The 17500-nt window shown below is 45.8% G+C and overlaps 2 protein-coding genes across 3 annotated transcripts in view; both read right to left on the bottom strand.

Annotated features, from left to right (window-relative positions):
* Window positions 1-6779, bottom strand: part of LOC135830564 (protein sel-1 homolog 1-like) — a gene marked incomplete at its 3' end in the record, with an annotated part of 13794 nt that extends 7015 nt beyond the window's left edge. Inside the window, 8 exon segments of the mRNA XM_065342808.1 lie at window positions 69-128; window positions 468-521; window positions 782-871; window positions 1338-1413; window positions 2213-2273; window positions 2685-3444; window positions 5468-5499; window positions 6505-6779. Coding sequence (XP_065198880.1) covers window positions 69-128; window positions 468-521; window positions 782-871; window positions 1338-1413; window positions 2213-2273; window positions 2685-3444; window positions 5468-5499; window positions 6505-6550 — 1179 coding nt within the window.
* Window positions 6780-8445: 1666 nt separating this feature from the next.
* Window positions 8446-16097, bottom strand: LOC135830546 (nuclear migration protein nudC-like). 2 transcript variants are annotated; one of them, XM_065342791.1, is made up of 13 exons: window positions 15893-16097; window positions 15685-15762; window positions 14584-14628; window positions 13480-13530; window positions 13186-13248; window positions 12917-12976; window positions 11178-11351; window positions 10604-10750; window positions 10387-10452; window positions 10140-10223; window positions 9752-9820; window positions 9262-9311; window positions 8446-8897 (listed from the first exon to the last, which is right to left on the bottom strand). In XM_065342791.1, the coding sequence occupies exons 1-13, from the start codon at window positions 15965-15967 to the stop codon at window positions 8846-8848; spliced, it is 1014 nt and encodes a 337-aa protein (XP_065198863.1). In that variant the 5' UTR covers window positions 15968-16097; the 3' UTR covers window positions 8446-8845. The 2 variants fall into 2 exon arrangements, with proteins under 2 accessions (XP_065198863.1, XP_065198869.1); XM_065342797.1 differs by lacking the exons at window positions 15685-15762; window positions 15893-16097 and adding an exon at window positions 14726-14866.
* Between the last annotated feature and the right edge of the window lie 1403 nt (window positions 16098-17500).

Below are 17500 nucleotides of genomic sequence, written 5' to 3'. Positions count from 1 at the left end.
TGTGTATTATACTACACACAGACGCATGGAGGTTCAAATTCACGAACAAACAGACAATTGACACTTACCATGGCCATCTTGGAAAGAGGTTCCCTTCCCATGGTCGAGAATGTATAATACACCAGAGCCTGATTCAACACAAGGACAAGTGCAACGTGGGAAAAGACGACCAAGACAAAAGACAAGCAGAGAGTATCAAGAGTTGGTCTGAGGCTTGGTTGATAGCAGAAGTGTGAATAGCAGTGCGGACGGAGATCCGAGCATGAACCCGCATACACGTGTGTCAAGACCATTAGCAAGGACACACCGGTGTACTTCAGAGAGACAATACAAACAAAAATACAAAACATCATTTGTAACACAAGACAGTCACCTCACAGCACATGCAGTCACTTCACAACAAGAAAAGCAAACAGAAATGTACAACAAGGCAGGCACAGGGAGGCTGTTGCAATGTTCCGTCTTACCCTGGACTGACTGGCGTTGACATGCAGACCGAAGGCATACATGATTCCCAGGTACTGGCAACGTGGAAAGGCAAAAGCAGAGGCACGAAAAGAACAAAACGTTTAGATGCGGCAGCACTCAGTCTGGAGAGCTAGCTAGCTGTCATAAGGTTTCACTGGCATAGCGGAGGGCAACCTGCCCCATGGACACCCGAAGGCTGCGGAGAATCGGGGATGACTTGAACAGTGTCACTTCAACGAAAGACATTTCGCCATACCACTATATTACCATTAATTATGGTACATTGTAAAGGAAGCAGAGAGTAGCAACCTACAAAGTGTGCCTTGGATGAGCCATGGTCCTTAGCCAGTGCTGATAGCATGTCATATGCCTTGGACCAGTCCCGGACCAGGTGATCACCAAGCTGCAAATCGGATGAACAAGACAGACAGCACAAGTCGGGAAGAGGAAACAAGCCAGTACGCAATATCACTAGAAACAATGCAGATCCGGACAAAAACAGCTCTCTTGGGCTTCAGGAGCAGCCCGGCTTCTCAAAGACTTCGCTTTACAAAAGATACCTAGTAGTACAGGTTCACAAAAAAGTCTAAAAGAAGATAGAGAGACAATCAGGCATGACTAATGCTCCACTACACAACAATCACAAGTCAATTTGTGAAACAAGTTTGGTACAAAAGTGACACCAAAGTACTAAGGCATCATTCAACTGCCTAGCACATCCTGAATGTGCAAGCCGACAGCCTTCCAACCTAGAAGGCTTGCCATTTATTGAAAACCGGGAAGCTCCTGTGGAGTTCCAATCTACTCGCAAACGTTTCCAGGTTAACAATATTAGGAATACGAGCAAACGCCTGACTATGTGGCCTTACCAAGTGAGCTATGGCCACATACTCTCGTGCCTTGATATTACCCATGTCGGCCGCTTCGACAAACTTTTCATACGCTCTGGAAACACAAGGAAAGAGAACATGAGAACATGAGAACATGCACACACACACACACACACACACACACACACACACACACACACACACACACACACACGGTGCACACACACACACACACACACACACACACACACACACACACACACACACCATTGGACCATTGGACGCCCATCGCCGGAGGCGATGATAGCGATGCTACAGCAGAAGCCATAGCAACTTGTGCTGGGATTGCACCATTCAACAGCTTGCAAGGCTGAAGAATTGGCCGCCACTATTCAGCCTGGTCTACACCACACAGCTATGAAGTGGCTTATTCTGGCCAGTGAATCCCTACTTTTTGGTCTTTTTTAAATTTATTTTCCCGCACACACATCACACCACATACTCCGCCACACACACACACACACACACACACGCACGTGCAACAGGACCTAAATGCACACGGGTCTTACTAATCCTAACTAGCCCCCAGACATGCCTGGCCAAGCAATGATGTCATCTGTAACTGCTGTATACATGTGTGTGTGTACTCAACTACTGAAGTAGCACAAGCAACACGTTCATACTTCAAACTTGTATGCCCAGCTATGACATGCCTCCCTCCCCCCCCCCCCCCCCCACACACACACACTCTGTGCTAAGGGAGAACGTGTAGCCACTGTGAGTGCCAAATGCAGCGCTAATTTTGTCCATGCACGTTCACGATGGTCAAGACTTGAGAGCCCATGGAAACAAACAGGGAGCTACATCTGTGTACGTGCAGACAGTGCACTATGGACGTATGCACATGCACAAACCTGGCATGTGATGGATTGCTGCCATTGACTAGTGCTTCACCAGCTTCAAATACCTCTGCAGCTGGATCAAAAAAAGGAAAACAAAACATGCCACATGTCCACAGACCATTAGATAGAGTATGTAAAACCTACAATTTGATTTCATTGTGCGCAGTAGACAGCGACGCACCATGCAGAAAGTAGATTAGACAACCCCCCCCCCCCCCTCTCTCTCTGTCTCTCTCTCTGTCTCTTTCACTTTCTCTCTCTGTCTGTCTCTCTGTCTGTCTGCCTGTCTGTCTGCCTGTCTGTCTGTCTGTCTGTCTGTCTGTCTGTCTGTCTGTCTGTCTGTCTGTCTCTCTCTCTCTCTCCATCTCCTGTTCCTATGGTAGTATAGTGAACAGACCTTGATCACCAAAATGCTACATCAGCGACACCATTGGATAGACAGTCACTAGCTAGTAGCTACACCTAGTCATGAGTTTACACTTACCTGCTTCTGGCACTTCGGGCGGAGCAGTTGACTCAGGCCATACTTCAGGCACGGCATCAGCCTGTTTTCTACTCGAGGTGGCGGCATCAGCAGTCTCCTGCTCCGGCTCTGAATAGGTGTCTGGAGACAGTAAATCATCTGAAGTGGAATACGGTGATGTGTCACCGCTGCCAGGCAGTGTGTGCTCCGCTCTATCCACTGGTTCATTTTCAAACTGACTTCCAGCAGTAGAGCTGGTCTCCTGGTACTGCTCGTCTTGAGCGTCTTGTTGTGCCTGCAGGTATTCCTGCTTGCTGCTCTGCTCGGCCAAGCGAGCCTTCTCGTCTACCTGCTCCTGAGGACGTGCGTTCTCTTCTAGCAGCCTCTCCTCTCGTTGCTCATCCTGTTTCTGTTGCAACATGAGGCGCTCCTTCTCTAATTGTTTCTGTTTCTGGGCCTCCTTGAGACGCGCATTTTCTTCACTGAGTTGCTGCTTCTGTCGTTGTGCTTGTTGCCGCCTCAAGGTTTCGAGACTTTGCTGCTGCTCCTCTTGCTTCTGTCTCTGTTCCTCCTGGAGTTGTCGTTTAGTGTCCTCTGCCTCTTTCACCTGCCTTCTTTCCTCTTCCCGCTGCTCTTCAGCTTGCCTTTGCATTCCTTCTAGCACTAGCTGTTCAACTACTTCGTCAGTCGTGTCGCTTTGTGCAGAGGTGGATGTGTCCTCGACTGGCTCCTCGGCGGCAGCCAAGTGTTCAGTGGCTTCCGTCTCATCCGGTAATGGCACCTAGATGCACACGCGCATGCATGCACATACACGGGTGTACATACACACACACACACACCACCACCACCACAAACACACACACACCCATACACATAGATACACAACAACAACAACAACAACAACAACAACAACAACAACAACAACAACAACAACAACAACAACAACAACAACAACAACAACAACAACAACAACAACAACAACAACAACAACAACAACAACAAGAGCAGCAGCAGCAGCAGCAACACCCAGACATGCATCAATTTGCTAAGGACTGATCTAATCATTCCAGAATAGTAGCCTACTGACGATAGGCACACTGAAAATGCACACCACCAGACACAGCCGCTCACTGGCCAGTGGCTACTACTACCATGTACCATTTACCATGTACAGTCTGTATCGGCTATAGAGTGACCGGATATAAGAATATATCGGCTACAGTGATATTGGTACGAAATATCAAAAGCAAAACGTATTTTATCCAGTACAAATATCACTATAACCAATATTATCGGATGTATTGATATATCGGATATTATGATGGCAACAAAGAATCAAAACATGCATAACACACTGCATTATTATCGGCTATAGTGATAACTTTAAAATACATGTTAATATCAAAGGCCCTATTTTTTTTACTTTCTTCACGTTCTTCACGTTGCTTATTTTGATAGTGACACATGTACATGTACATAACAGAATTTTTTATGGAAATGCGGGCACTGTCAACTATGCAGCATGCTCATTTGTCAAAACGCCATGCTGGAAGTATTTCCCTGCCTTTCATGTGTCGATCGAAAAAAATCGATCGTATCTCATATAGTGATGCATCGGTTATAGTGATAAAATCACGGAAATCAAAAGGGTACGCTATAGCCGATACAGACTGTACCATGTATACGCCCGTCGCAAGAGAAGCACGCAAATCTGCAAATGCACTGGATGTTCATCCACAGATTTTCTGTTATAGCAACGATAGCGAACAAGATCTGAATACTACTACAGTCAAATCTGTCGTAAGCGACCGCCCCTTGGTGCAAGAAAAAGCGGTCTCTTACGGCAGATGGTCTCTTACGGGAGATGTATGGTAAATCCGGCATACCGGGCATGCATATAATTATGCTTCCATGTACTCAAATCGACGAGAATAATGTGATTTTTGATATCATTTTATTGGATATTCAATAGAATATAGGGGCGCACTTGCAAGACAGCGCATTTTCACACCTTGCAGTTGACAGCACACTGCCAAGTACAGTTTCGCACCTGACTGAACGTGGGTCGCGGTCGCTTACAGCAGATTTGAATGCAGCCACCGTGCATGAAATCGCGGTCGCTGGTCGCGCACAGCAGATGGTCGCTCTGGACAGATCAATTTGTATGTGAAACCGTCGGTGCACGGAAAATCGGTCGCTAACGGTAGATGGTCGCCTACAGCAGAGGTCGCTAACGGCAGATTTGACTGTAGTACTAGTGGGACTGGCATCAGTTATGCCAAATACAGTACACTGTACATGTATCACATTGGGTCATATCATCCCGTACTAGAAACTGCTACTTCATGTTTAATATGTATACCGTAGAATCCCGCGGATAAGCCCATGGGGCTTATCTGTTTCACAAGGACATTTCGGTAGGCTTATACAAGAACGTGGGCTTATACGCGGGCATGGGCTTATACACCGAAGCCAAATTGTGCTATTGAAAAAGTACCAAGGAAGTGAGAAGTACATTGCTGAAAACCACTGTGCAAACAAAAACAACCGATGATTGTGTTGAAATGTACAAAAAAACCTACATGTACTACGTGCATGATACGATCTAGCTTGCTCGGCCCATGGGCTTGTACAACGAAGCCTCGCGATGTTCGAACTTGGCCTGGGCTTATGCGCAAGCATGGGCTTATCTGCGGGATTCTGCGGCATCTTCACTACTAGTTGACTGTATTGTCATGCTGCAACCCTCGGCATATGAACAACAGTTGTTATCATGCGTTGTGTGCATGTCCAGCTCGCCCTACCTGATTAGAGCCACTGCTACTGGCGATGATACCTACAGTACATATACCAATACACACGTACACACACGTATACAAACACACACGTACACACACGCACACATACGCGCTCGAGCGGAAGCACAACAAAGGCAGTAATCGTGAGGATTGGCAATTTGTAAACAGTGTAACAGGGGATGAACTCGTACAACAATCATGACAATCCCCCGTCATCATAGCTGGACTTGGGATGAGAACATTCAGTTTGATGAGTTGCTACACCTCTCTAATCACTGCCATCAAGAGTACAGAACTCCCCGGTGTGTGTAGCTGTCAACGGGTACCTCTCGTGGCTCACTTTTAGCTTCACGTAATTTTTCATGATAACCAACTGCAAGTATGCATTCGGGACGGGAGGTTGACCGCATGCGCAAGCAGCGCAGTTTAGTGTGCAGTCCGGTGCAATATACAGTATCACAACCATGAAGCTATTCAGAAGCGAGTCGTGGCGGAAGTTAATTAACGAGGCGTTGCACACTCTGGGAAGTTATGCACTCCTGCTATCATTTAAAATTTTAAACGAATCTTGTGAATAAAATAAAGGGTAAGCAGCAACATTATGCATTTGACCCTGTACATCATGAACCACCATACAATAACTGCGCTCTCCAGCCAACCTCTTGGCAACGTATCGAGGTCGGCTGGAGAGCGCAGTTTTTTTGTGTGGTGGTTAACGATGACTCTTGTGAGCTTATTTTGTTGTGGTTGCGAGAAAAACAAACACTGGCACGCCCATGACACACACACATACACACACGGACGGGCACACACACACACACACACACACACACACACACACACACACGGATACAAACACGCACACTTGCATATCAATGAAGCGCTGTCACCATAGTACAATGTACCTTATACTTTATGAGCACAAAAAGCAGTCAGCACGAAAACCCGTGCCACACCCTGGTCGTTTCCCGTTGAACACATTGTGAACTAGTGGGTTGCCTAGAATGAGACTTGGGTGGTAATGAGTATGTTTTCAAACTCACCAAGAAGTAAAATGAGTCCGCAATACGGAAGGCACCGACGTGCCATTGCTCCTATTTCTCTCCAGGCGACAACCAGACTAACTGAATGCGTCTAGCTTCTACTTAGACTGCCTTGCACTGTATTTGAGATTAGTTTATGTACCTTAGCTCAAAAACAAATTCAACATACTACAATGTAGAAATTTTCAATAAATTTTGACGACTGTCGTTGTCCTTTACTTCATCAAACACACGTCACTTCAAACTCAAATCATGATGAACATGAACCACTGTGAACAGGCTGCACATGAGAATTCACAGATTCTTTGTACAACACTGCACTCGACGTAGATCTACTCAGCAGAGTCAGCAGGCTGGGCAGCCGGACGTAGATCTACGGCCGGGTCGAGTGGGGGAAGCTACAAGGACGCCATATTTCGGTGTCACGGCAACCGCCGTTACTTTTAGCCGGGCCCAGACTCGTACTACTACTACTACTAGACCAGGCCAGGTAACTAAAATTAATTTTACTTAGCGCGCTAGATCTACGAGTCGATCGTACCGTCGCGGCGTCGGTATTTCGGATTATTTCTCGTACTTCCGTTCCTGCTGCTGGTTTGGCGGAACATGTGTGAAGAATGTACTCCCTGGACCCTGGTACAACTAAGTACTTGTCAAGTACTCATTTACTATACAGTATTATCAAGACTGACAAGAGTATATAACCCCCCCCCCCCATTTGGTTATAATTATACTCTTGGTATTAATATAGCAATAAAAACTGCTTTATGGCAGCTTTCTAAAAAAGTTATTGTAGTCTAGTCCTGGGTCCTTTCCCTATAGAAAATTTATAAAATTGTTTTCCAAACCGTCATGGACGTCGATCCCGTCTAAAAAGTAAGAACGAAATGTGATAGCCGAAAAATAAAATTTTACACAAAACCTCACTCTTGATACTACCAAGAGCCAATACCCCCCAGGGTGGGGTGGAAGGGTACCGCAAGGGTGAGTAAATAAACTCCCGGGCCAGGGAAGTGATACATGATTACAATGTACAAAAAGTACAGTGTCAGTGATCGAGCTCTTGGAATACTCATGATGGTGTATGACCACACAAAGCCCTTGTGCCAGTTTTGGTCCCCCCCCCCCCCCCTCTCCGACTCTCTCGCCATCTCTTTATCTCTACGAGGCGTTTTCAGGAGGACAGATAGTCAGATATTGGGAGATACTGTAGTCACTTGGACAGTAGTCTACCGTACACGGTGCAGTCACGGTAGGTATCCAACTGCCGATGGAGTGCTTGTCATATTGGTACACTCGTTGGCTGTCAGAAAATGCAAAACAAAAAGTTATAGGCCATTCACATGACGTGCAAACACTTGCACGTGTGTGACCAAGATAACACCGGCAAGCCGTGACAAAGTTCACACGGTGCTGGGCAAACTTTGCATGCGTCAATGTATCCTGAGTGGCCTCCTGAAAATGCCAGGAAATTAAAAAAAATTCCTTTGTTCAAGCACTGCATTTGCAGTACGCATTTTCAACAACCGACACTTTTGTTGGCGTGCAAAGTATAATCGTGAGCACAAAGGCCCTGGCCAAGTTCAAAAATCAGTTGCACGTGTGTGTCCAAGTGTATCGTACGCGAGTAAATATCCTTGGAAACGGTACGATAAAAGTGAGTTTGCACGTCTTGGGAATGGCCTATTGCACAGGAACCGATAGACACAACTGAAACACGAGGTTGTGTGTGAAACGCCTGCCCAAGAAGAGCGGCAAGAGCTTGTCTGCGTACATCACACCTACATCTGCAGCTTATGTAGTAACAGTGTGACAGACAGCCGCGCATGCATGCATGCCCATACACGGCTACACAGAGGCAGTCACACACGTACACATACCCAGGCACACAGACGCACCACACGCACACATACACGCAACATTACTTTGTTACTGCGCACATCCGAGTCTACACCAATAGTTAAGCACAAAGCGCAAAAAAGAAGAGAAGAGAATCCAGGACTTGATGATGAAACAACAAAACCAAAGCGCACCTTAACTCAACAGTACCTGGAAACAGTACCTGAAGAGAACCGAGCTGAAGTTGTGTATGATACGAAGGAAGTGTCAGCTCATCAAGGTTTCAACTTGAGCAGGACTTAGAAAGCCAGCCAATGCGCAATAAAGTCAGAGCGGGTACATGGAACACAGCTGTTGCATGCAGTGGCCGTTGGAAGTCTCCTCAAAACAAACGGAAGAGCCGTCTTCCTGGCTGCCTAGTTTCATGAATAGCCTCACGTTGCGAAGACCGGAACTGATAAAAATAGATTTCATGTTAGTTAAAATGATTTCTAGAGGACTGTTATGAAATCTTAGCCTTGGAGAAGTCCATTTCAGGATGCTGCTGCATAAATCTGAACAAAAGAGAAAGAAACAGTTGAGAAATAGACAGTCAACATGAAGCTACATAATCTGTTGTATCAGTCCGGCATGTCAAGTGTAAAGCATAGGACAGTTTACTGTTTTCAGTTCCAAAGTACTGCAGACCGGGTATATTTCAAACCACAAGGAAACTGCGGGCATTCTGATTTTCTGCATTGCGAGGATGAAGCTGCATGATGCTATCAAGAGTATACAAGCCCCCAACCAAAATACAATTCTCATGGCACGGTCCAGTGTGGGATTTTCAAGCTCTGGGATGGTCATAACCGGGCTCCGGTATAACAGTTACAGCAGCACAGCCAGCATGCTTTCACAGCACACACACATGTAACTTACTGTTGTAGCATGTCTTGTTTCTTCTGCTCATCTGATGTTGGTTTGCCCATCTATAAGTAACAAGTCAGCAGGAACGATAAATCAAGTTTTCAGGTACGCAGCTTACTCTGACACAGTACAAGAGGTGGGCCAAAAGAGATTGAATCAAACTGACAGTAACAATAGCTACAGTCAACTTCGTTTATAACGACAATCGGCGGGGCATCAGAAAAGTGTCCTTATTCGCGAAGTGTCGTTATACCCGAAGTCTCATTAGATATTACAGTTGGATGGGACTTTGCTCTGGGCATGGGAATTCTGTCGTTGTTCGCGAATTGTCGTTATATCCGCAGTCGCTATTAGCGAAGTTGACTGTACATGTACATGCACACAAGTTTCCAGGAGAACAAAACATATCTTGAGGAGCAAACCACTGCCATTCCAATCCATCATATCACCAGCATTCTGATAAGTCACTGCACCACAGAACGCTATCCGTCTTTGCACTAACCTGTTTCTGTCTCTGGTCGTACATCATCTTTTCAACCATACCGCGAGTTTCCCCGTCAAGATCTGACAGCTGTGGCCACAACACACGTGTTCCCACACACACACACACACGCGCACACACACACAACAAAGAGAGGACAAAACAATGAAACAGGGAGAACTATGCTGGGTGGTTCATTGACTAGACATGTATTGTATATGAAGAGGCAAGGCTACAAGCGATGCAACAGTACCGCAGTCACCTCATTGGAGGCGGGGCGGCTGAAATCTGAAATTAGATGACCCGAGAAGCATTCGGTATAGTACAAGAAGGAGGTGATGTAGGCACTAGTAGGTGGATACAATGCTGTAGCAAACAAGAGAGCAAACACACACACAACTCCACAAACCTTGGAATTCTCTGGCTGAACCTTCTTGGTGTTCACTTGAGGGTCGCTAGTCACGACTTGACTCCACCACTCCATTTTGTTCACCTAGAATGTACAGCAGCCCACAAGCAAACAGCACCTCATTAACGCTTATGCTAGCAAGTTTATGTTAAGACGGGCATAGACCACTGAAAACCATACTACAAGTGTACGCAATGATTATGTACAGCGGTTCCAACTCATTGTTCGGCATGCAACGGTGCCTTACCTTTTCAAGAGAAATGACCAAGTGTGAACCGTCTTCTATATTCCAAAAGCAGTCTGCAACTTGAATCTAAATACAAGAAACAAAAAGGCAAACAAAAAGAGGGCTAGTCAGAGGAGATCGAGAACATTGAGAGCAGCTGATCGAATCATTGACAGACTCAACAAACACGTACCCATGCAGCAGAGTCACTGCAAAGCTGTACAAGAGCAGCCCTTACCAAATGACTAAGCTCGGAATCAATGATAGGCTCCTTGCCCTTGAGTCCAGCCTTTAGTGCCTTCTTCTTGAATGAAACATCAACATGTTTGCCTCGAACATTGAAGTCAGCCTTCAATGGAATGCGAATCTCAACATCGCCAAGTGTCTATGATGGAAGAGAGCACAAGAGTAAGCCAATACGCATTGAAGCAAGAGAGGGAAAAATGCCAAACAAGAAACCAGCTGCCACTTCTGAATTGACTAGGCCACATGCGCGGGAAGCAGTAGGTCACAGCGCTCAGTATAGCACGGCCCTACAAGTACATCATAATTATACACAAGCAGTAGCATCCTAAAGAAACACTTGCACTCTGACATGTGTATAGCAGTCCATACAAAGTCGTGTTTAAGCGCAGCAAGTTCCAACACAGTACCAGTAGTGAAAGCATTGCCTGGCATGATACCATGGACAGGGTTACAATAGAAACTGGTAACATAAGGTGAATCAAACAACCTCACAGATGTGCATCAAAAAACACGGCAACCCATAAGATATCAGGCCTGTCATGCATGCTAGCACAAACTTGTTGTACCTGAGTCCAACTGTAGTGCTCAAGGTCAGCACCATTGCCTGCGTTCGGCTTCACTTTCGTGGGGTCATCCTCCTCTTCTTGGTCGTTATCCTCAGCATCACCTGCTGGAGCTGCCGTCGCTGCTGCTGTCGCAGGACCAGCGCTATCTCCATTTGATGTGGCCTCACTGGGTACCTTTCAAAAGCAAAGGCAACAATAAAGCACATATACGGCATTTGCAGTAGCTATGGTACAGGAAATGGCAACAGACAACTTCTCCACCCAGGATTGCAAAACAACCAGTCATTTACGCACGTCAAGGTTACACATAACAAACACGTGCACCATAGACCAGTCTTTAACCCTTTACCGTTTGTACGTACAAATTTCGACCGCTCGCGGTCGATGACTTCTATGCGCACAGCGCTGGACTGGTTCACCGCAGAGAGCTGGGATTTTCCCTACTGGTAGCCAAGATGTACGCGCAGAGGGTGCGGACAATTTTTTTGTGTGATGCAATACAAAAAATCGCGAAAATCGCGACTTGAAAAATGCGCTTTGGGAAAAGTGCGTACCCTGCGACTTTTGGTATTGCCTGCAGATTATTTCGACTTTTGCTTGAGCTGGCCTCACGACTGTCTGCCCTGCTGTGCAAGCCATGGACGCGGAGCAAGCTCTTTCGCTTTTGGAGACCCTTCCTGACGACTCTGTCGCTGCCTCATCCAGCGAAGATGAGTTTGTGGAGCCAGACAATCCTGTTGAAAATATTTATTCTGACGACGACCGCGACGATGACATGGCGAGTGAAAGCAGCGCCAGTGAGAGTGACATGGATGTCACAGACGATGACAGTGTCGCTGAGATGAGTGCCACTAATGGTGGAAGGGGACGTGGCAGAGAGAGAGGATTCGGCCGTGGAATAGGCCATCGTCACGGTAGAGGTCGTGGTGCACAGGTACTATGTACAGCCAGCGGTGCAACCTGCACTAGTCGATATTTGCAATACTTGGGACAATGCTGACACCGATGTGACTGGTAACACTCCTACATTCCACCCAGAGAACGAACCTGGTATCCACTTACCTGAGGGAGCCACTCCAGTGCAAGGATCTGATTTATTGCATATTGCAACAGTTTGCCCGATCGGGATAAATCCAAATAATTATTAGTGCTAAATAGTGAAATCTGTGTTCGTTTTCTGGACTTGAAAGTTGTTGCATCGCATTCCTGAGGGTTTTTACTTTCAGAATCACCCCATTTTGTACATAATAAAAGTGAAAAATAAAAAAGTTACGGCATGAACAATGACGGTCGGTTTATGCTGTACAAATACCTAAAACGGTAAAGGGTTAACAGGGCTGTAACTTGTATGACTGCTGGCTACTGCGGGTGATAAGAAAACTACAATGTAAGCTATTATCTGCCCCGTCCAGCCTTACATTGAAAGGTACGGACTGTCCAGAATCTCAATTACAGTACACGCTTCAATACTTCGAGATATTAGTTCGGCATGGTTGATTGAGTACTGAGTGTGTATCATGGTGCTGTAAACCCATGGCTGGTTAGCTAATACTAGTAGTGCTAAACAACTTCCAGTGCACTCAAGTAGCAAGTTGTAACAATTGTATGAAGCAAGCACAAGTCAATAAGTTCAAACAGACAAACCCAAAAGGTGGCCAAAGATTCAGCCTGGATCTAGAACTACATTGTAGATTTCCTGAAAGTGAAAGAAAAGAAAGAGGGTACACTAATCAACTCACATCAGATGAAGTGGACTTTGTCGTGGACCCATGGGAGCTGACGACGGGAACATCGCTTGGCTGTATCAACAAGCAGAAATAATCGTTGCACACAAGTTAGACGAGGGCGAGTCACGATGGCACAGTGTTGTCCTGACACTCAGGCCAGTATTCTCGTTGTCACCAGTGAATCTTCTCCATGACATGTAGAAGATTCATTGTATGCTTGTACACGGACTGCCCATACGTGAATGTATGTACTGTTGTGGACATTGAAATACAAGGCTTACCAACTCGCCATCTGCAAGCTCGACGATTTTGGATTTCTGTGCAGGAGGGCTCTCCGTGCGCTTCTGAAAAGCAGATCAAAGCAAAGGTGAAAGAAACGTGTCTGATAACTTGTGTGATAAGGCTGCAACTGTACAGCAAGGAGCAAGCTAGCCGCAGTAAAACACACACACACACAAAAGCGACCGCTGCAAATAAAGAGACTGCATGTACTGACCCTGTCCAGGTAAGCATGGACCCTTGTTTCACCACATTAATGCAACAGACTACTAGTACATCACCCACTCCCAGGTTACCTTCTTTGCAGCTGCAGCAGCCTCAGCAGCAGCGTCCTCCTTCGCTTTCTCCTATATGGATATTGCACAATTAGCACAAGAAAAACAGTACAAGTTCGCAAACATATTCAGTGTATATTTTATTATTTATTTAAACTCGGACATTGAGCCAATATTAGGCCATAATTTTTTATATCTATTTTTCGCGTTGTCCGCACGCATACGTTTTGATTTTTTTCTGAAAAAAATAAAAAAATCGAACATGCACAGTGAGTGTACGATCGTGCGAGTCATCAGTGTGGACTGGTTGCATACGGCGAAGCTGGGATTCAGATTTGGCCTCGAGGCCAGCGTTGATAGATCGTTTGTTCTGCATCTGCGAGCAGAATTCTTTGAGCTTACACCAGACCGCATCGATCGCCTCAAGCTGAGAGGATGCGTCGTTTCGGAGCTCTTTGCACCGCTGCTGAAGGCTGAGTACAATAATCCAGCGAAGAATGGGCACCAACGGTTGCCTCCTCTGTCCAAAGTGAATATTTCCTCTTGCTGATAACCCAGATTTGTGCTTCGATGTACGATTTTTCTTTCGAATGTACACCATGCACGAGCCATTGACAATAGTCAATAGGCTATGTAGTATGTACAGTGCTATACACCTCTGATAATCCTTTTTTTATTTTTTTATTTTGCAACTTTTTATTTCTTTCCACCTCTCGCATATGATTCTGGAAGTTGAACTGACGCGAAACATACATATAAAAAATGATGGCCTTATAAGTAAAGAGAAAGGACCAATTGGTGGACTGTTAGTCATAACTCGTAACTTATTGGTCCTTTCTCTTTATTTATTATTTATTTTTTCACAGTCACATGGCTCCAGCCAATGAAAAAGTGATGTGGGTGCTAGCCAGCCATGGGGATAATAGAGGGGGTACATGTAGTTGAGCCTGCAGTATGTTTTGTACATGTAGTTGAACCTTGAGCATGTTTAATTATTGTACCTGTAGTAAAAGTAGCAGTGCTTTCTTTTCACTTCAGGTCTCCAAACGTCAAGTTCCGAAGACTCAACAAAGTACGACTCCGAAGGAACACAGCTCGACTGATTGAATACCACAATGCACTCACCTCCAAGGCATGTTTCTGGTGCACACTGAAGCTTTCCATTACAACCTAGAACAAACAGAAGCACACAGTGATATTGACAGGGTTGATTAGTACAATTCTCTTATAATTAAAAACTGACCTCACACAATTCAAGCAAACTCACTCATTTATGATTTAATAACTTTCTTGGAGATAGGAAGCTTATCAGGGACAGGAAACACTTCAAATCTAAAGCTATTCACCACCATCAACAAGGACTCCGAAATTCCTGAACCAGTTTTCAGGCATTCTCTTCAAATGAATTACAAGCAACCAGAACCAATGAAAGATAAGGATAAGTAGCATCAGATCACAAGGGTGGTAACCATTACAGCTAGGTGATAAATTTAGCGAAGAATATATGCACAAGGGGAGATATGAAAAAGGGGAAAGAGAGAAAGAGAAGGCGAGAAGTGAGACAAGAGGAACTAAAACACACACTGTGTAAAGACAAGCCCCAAATGGACGCTGCATTAACTAGTGGGGTCAGGGGTGTCAGTAAACAACTTGAGAGATATTACATTTTTATTTTGTTTACACAAAGGTGGCTGGCTGGGTAGTGTAGCTTCTAGCGCTTTCAGATGGGCGAGATCACGAACACGGGCACGTGACAAAATAGAGAAGTGGCTATCAGAATACACACGAGCACAATCAGCATTCGCAATGAGGTGGTTGGCAACAGAACAGCTGGCTCTGTGTTGTCACGTGCCCGTGTTCGTGGTCTCGCCCAGCTGAAAGCGCTAGAAGCTACACTACCCTGCCAGCCACGTTTGTGCAAACTCTGGGCCCATCCATAGAATAGCCCCTTCATTCTCTCCCACCGTCACAACAGAAAGCTGCCCGTGTGCTGACGTGCTACATGCAGACAACAGAATTGGCTGAGCCAAAGCAATACTCGACGCGGCATAGTGCACTGGTTGTCGACCTCTGCAAACTGAATACCAGGTATCTATTAGACCCAAGAGGACACCTACCGTATTCCCTCCCAACTTCCCAAGACGATTTGCAGCAAAAGATTTGAAATCCAGAGACGTCCCATTTATCAAATTTAATCGTCATAATTGTACATGCTCTTAGTCTTACCCTTTCGGAAAAGCTTTTCTCAGCTCCAGTGTAGAAATCTGTCCTCCTTCGCAAGAATCCGAAGAAAGTGTCCAAAAGCTATGCGGTACATTGCGGGAAAGAAAAGAAAATGACTGGATTGCTGTTCTCCTGAAGGACGATTCCTTCTGATATGGACTTGAAGTTACTGGTAACACGTTCCAGCATGAAAAAGGAAAACAATTATTACCTCCTTTATTCCACCAGGGTGCTGCTGTGCCATGTGCATCAGCATCCCGTCAAATTTCTCCTCATTGCTCCCCATCTCTAATTACTCCAACAGCGAGGATAATTTCAAGGGATGAATCAAATCTGCTATATCCAACAACCAGAAGAGAAGTCGATCGATCCAGAGGTTTCGAAGTTCAGAGTCGACCAAAATAAAATTTGCCAAAAGTTATTTCGCAAAATGTGGGATCGATCGGGATGAGTAAAAAAGATGTGCCGAAAGTGCATGACGTCATCTTCAATCATATTAATTTTTGGTGCAATGATTATGTGTGTGTGTACGTGTACGTGTGACGTCGTGTATCTACGTGTACGTACGTCACTACGTGTGTCGTGTGTACACAGCGTCACATGCACAGACTCACACACATGTAGTAGTTGATGAGATACGAGGGAATCGTCTCCCTGCCCTGCATGCGCATATGCATGCAGTCGAATACTACAAGTCCCTGGCCCTGTAGTAGGGATGTCAGCGAACGCACTGCGCAGGCCTCTGCGCATGCATTGCGTCATCGATTTTTTGAACGTGATCGCGGCCGACAGAGAAAACATGGCCGCGGTCTGTTTGCACCGCTGGGAGTCGTAAAATTACTGTTCTTCTGTCCCCGCGACCATTCAAATCATACGCGATACTCGAGGACCCACGTACTCACCACGTTCTCCCCCGTCGATTTCTCTGAAAGTTTGCACATCGTGAAACACCAGTATGAGAGGTGTTCAGGCCAATTTTCAAGGAATTTCCCTGGTTGGATCGTTCCAAAATCGGACTTCCATTTCTCGCTCGCGGCCATTTCTTGCGCGATGGAAGCGCCCTGCCCTGGTGAGTAACCAGCATCGCGCTTGGTAGAGAGTTGCTGCAATCAGCTCCCTGATGTCTTCGCTGCCATTGTCAGAAGCGATGAACCATGAATTTGTTTGAGAGTCTCTGGATGCTACTATTCCTTAGCCTAGTTTTCAGCCATTCCGTGCATCTTCTTCGCACGATTTATTTTGCAAAAAAATGAAAGCGTTCATGAGTTTTCTTGTCGGCCGCGTGTAGATGGGCCAGGCTGACCTGCGCAGATGGGCTGCGCAGTGCGTTCGCTGATATCCCTACCTGTAGCCTGTAGCTAGCTGTGTGTACATAACCTTTTTTTACGAGAGCCCCCCCCCCCCCCCGGGCCCCTACGAAGAGTACATAACTACTACTGTACTAGTACTAACTAGGTTATGACTGTACTCTTGCCCCTACCAAGAGTACATAACCCCCCAGAGTGTGCAACTCCCACATACCCTGCTGTCCCGACAGAATTTCAAGTTGACGTCATTATTTATGACGCAATATTATGCAATGCTCCTTGCACCAGTACAGTGATTTACAACATGTGTACGGGTGTCAACGCATCACACGTTTTTCTTTGCAATAATTTGTACAGGATCGATCGGCTTCGGTCAACCACAGGTTCCGGATTCGTCTGATAATCCGTGTACAGTGCGCATTGCATCATCAAAATGACGTCAACTTGAAATTCTGTCGGGACAGCACCCATAGTGGAGTTGCACACTCTGGGGGGTTATGTACTCTTGCCCC

This window comes from Sycon ciliatum, chromosome 1 (assembly GCF_964019385.1).
Source record: "Sycon ciliatum chromosome 1, ocSycCili1.1, whole genome shotgun sequence".
NCBI lineage: Eukaryota > Metazoa > Porifera > Calcarea > Leucosolenida > Sycettidae > Sycon > Sycon ciliatum.
This window is presented reverse-complemented; position numbering and strand designations above follow the sequence as displayed.

Excerpts from the sequence above, each read along its gene's own strand:
- LOC135830546 (XM_065342791.1), bottom strand. The coding sequence starts at position 15,967 with ATGGGGAGCAATGAGGAGAAATTTGACGGGATGCTGATGCACATGGCA. Across the intron at positions 13,249-13,479 it reads CTGCTGCAGCTGCAAAGAAG|AAGCGCACGGAGAGCCCTCC; the intron begins GTAACCTGGGAG and ends TCTGCTTTTCAG. Across the intron at positions 8,898-9,261 it reads AAACAAGACATGCTACAACA|ATTTATGCAGCAGCATCCTG; the intron begins GTAAGTTACATG and ends TCTTTTGTTCAG.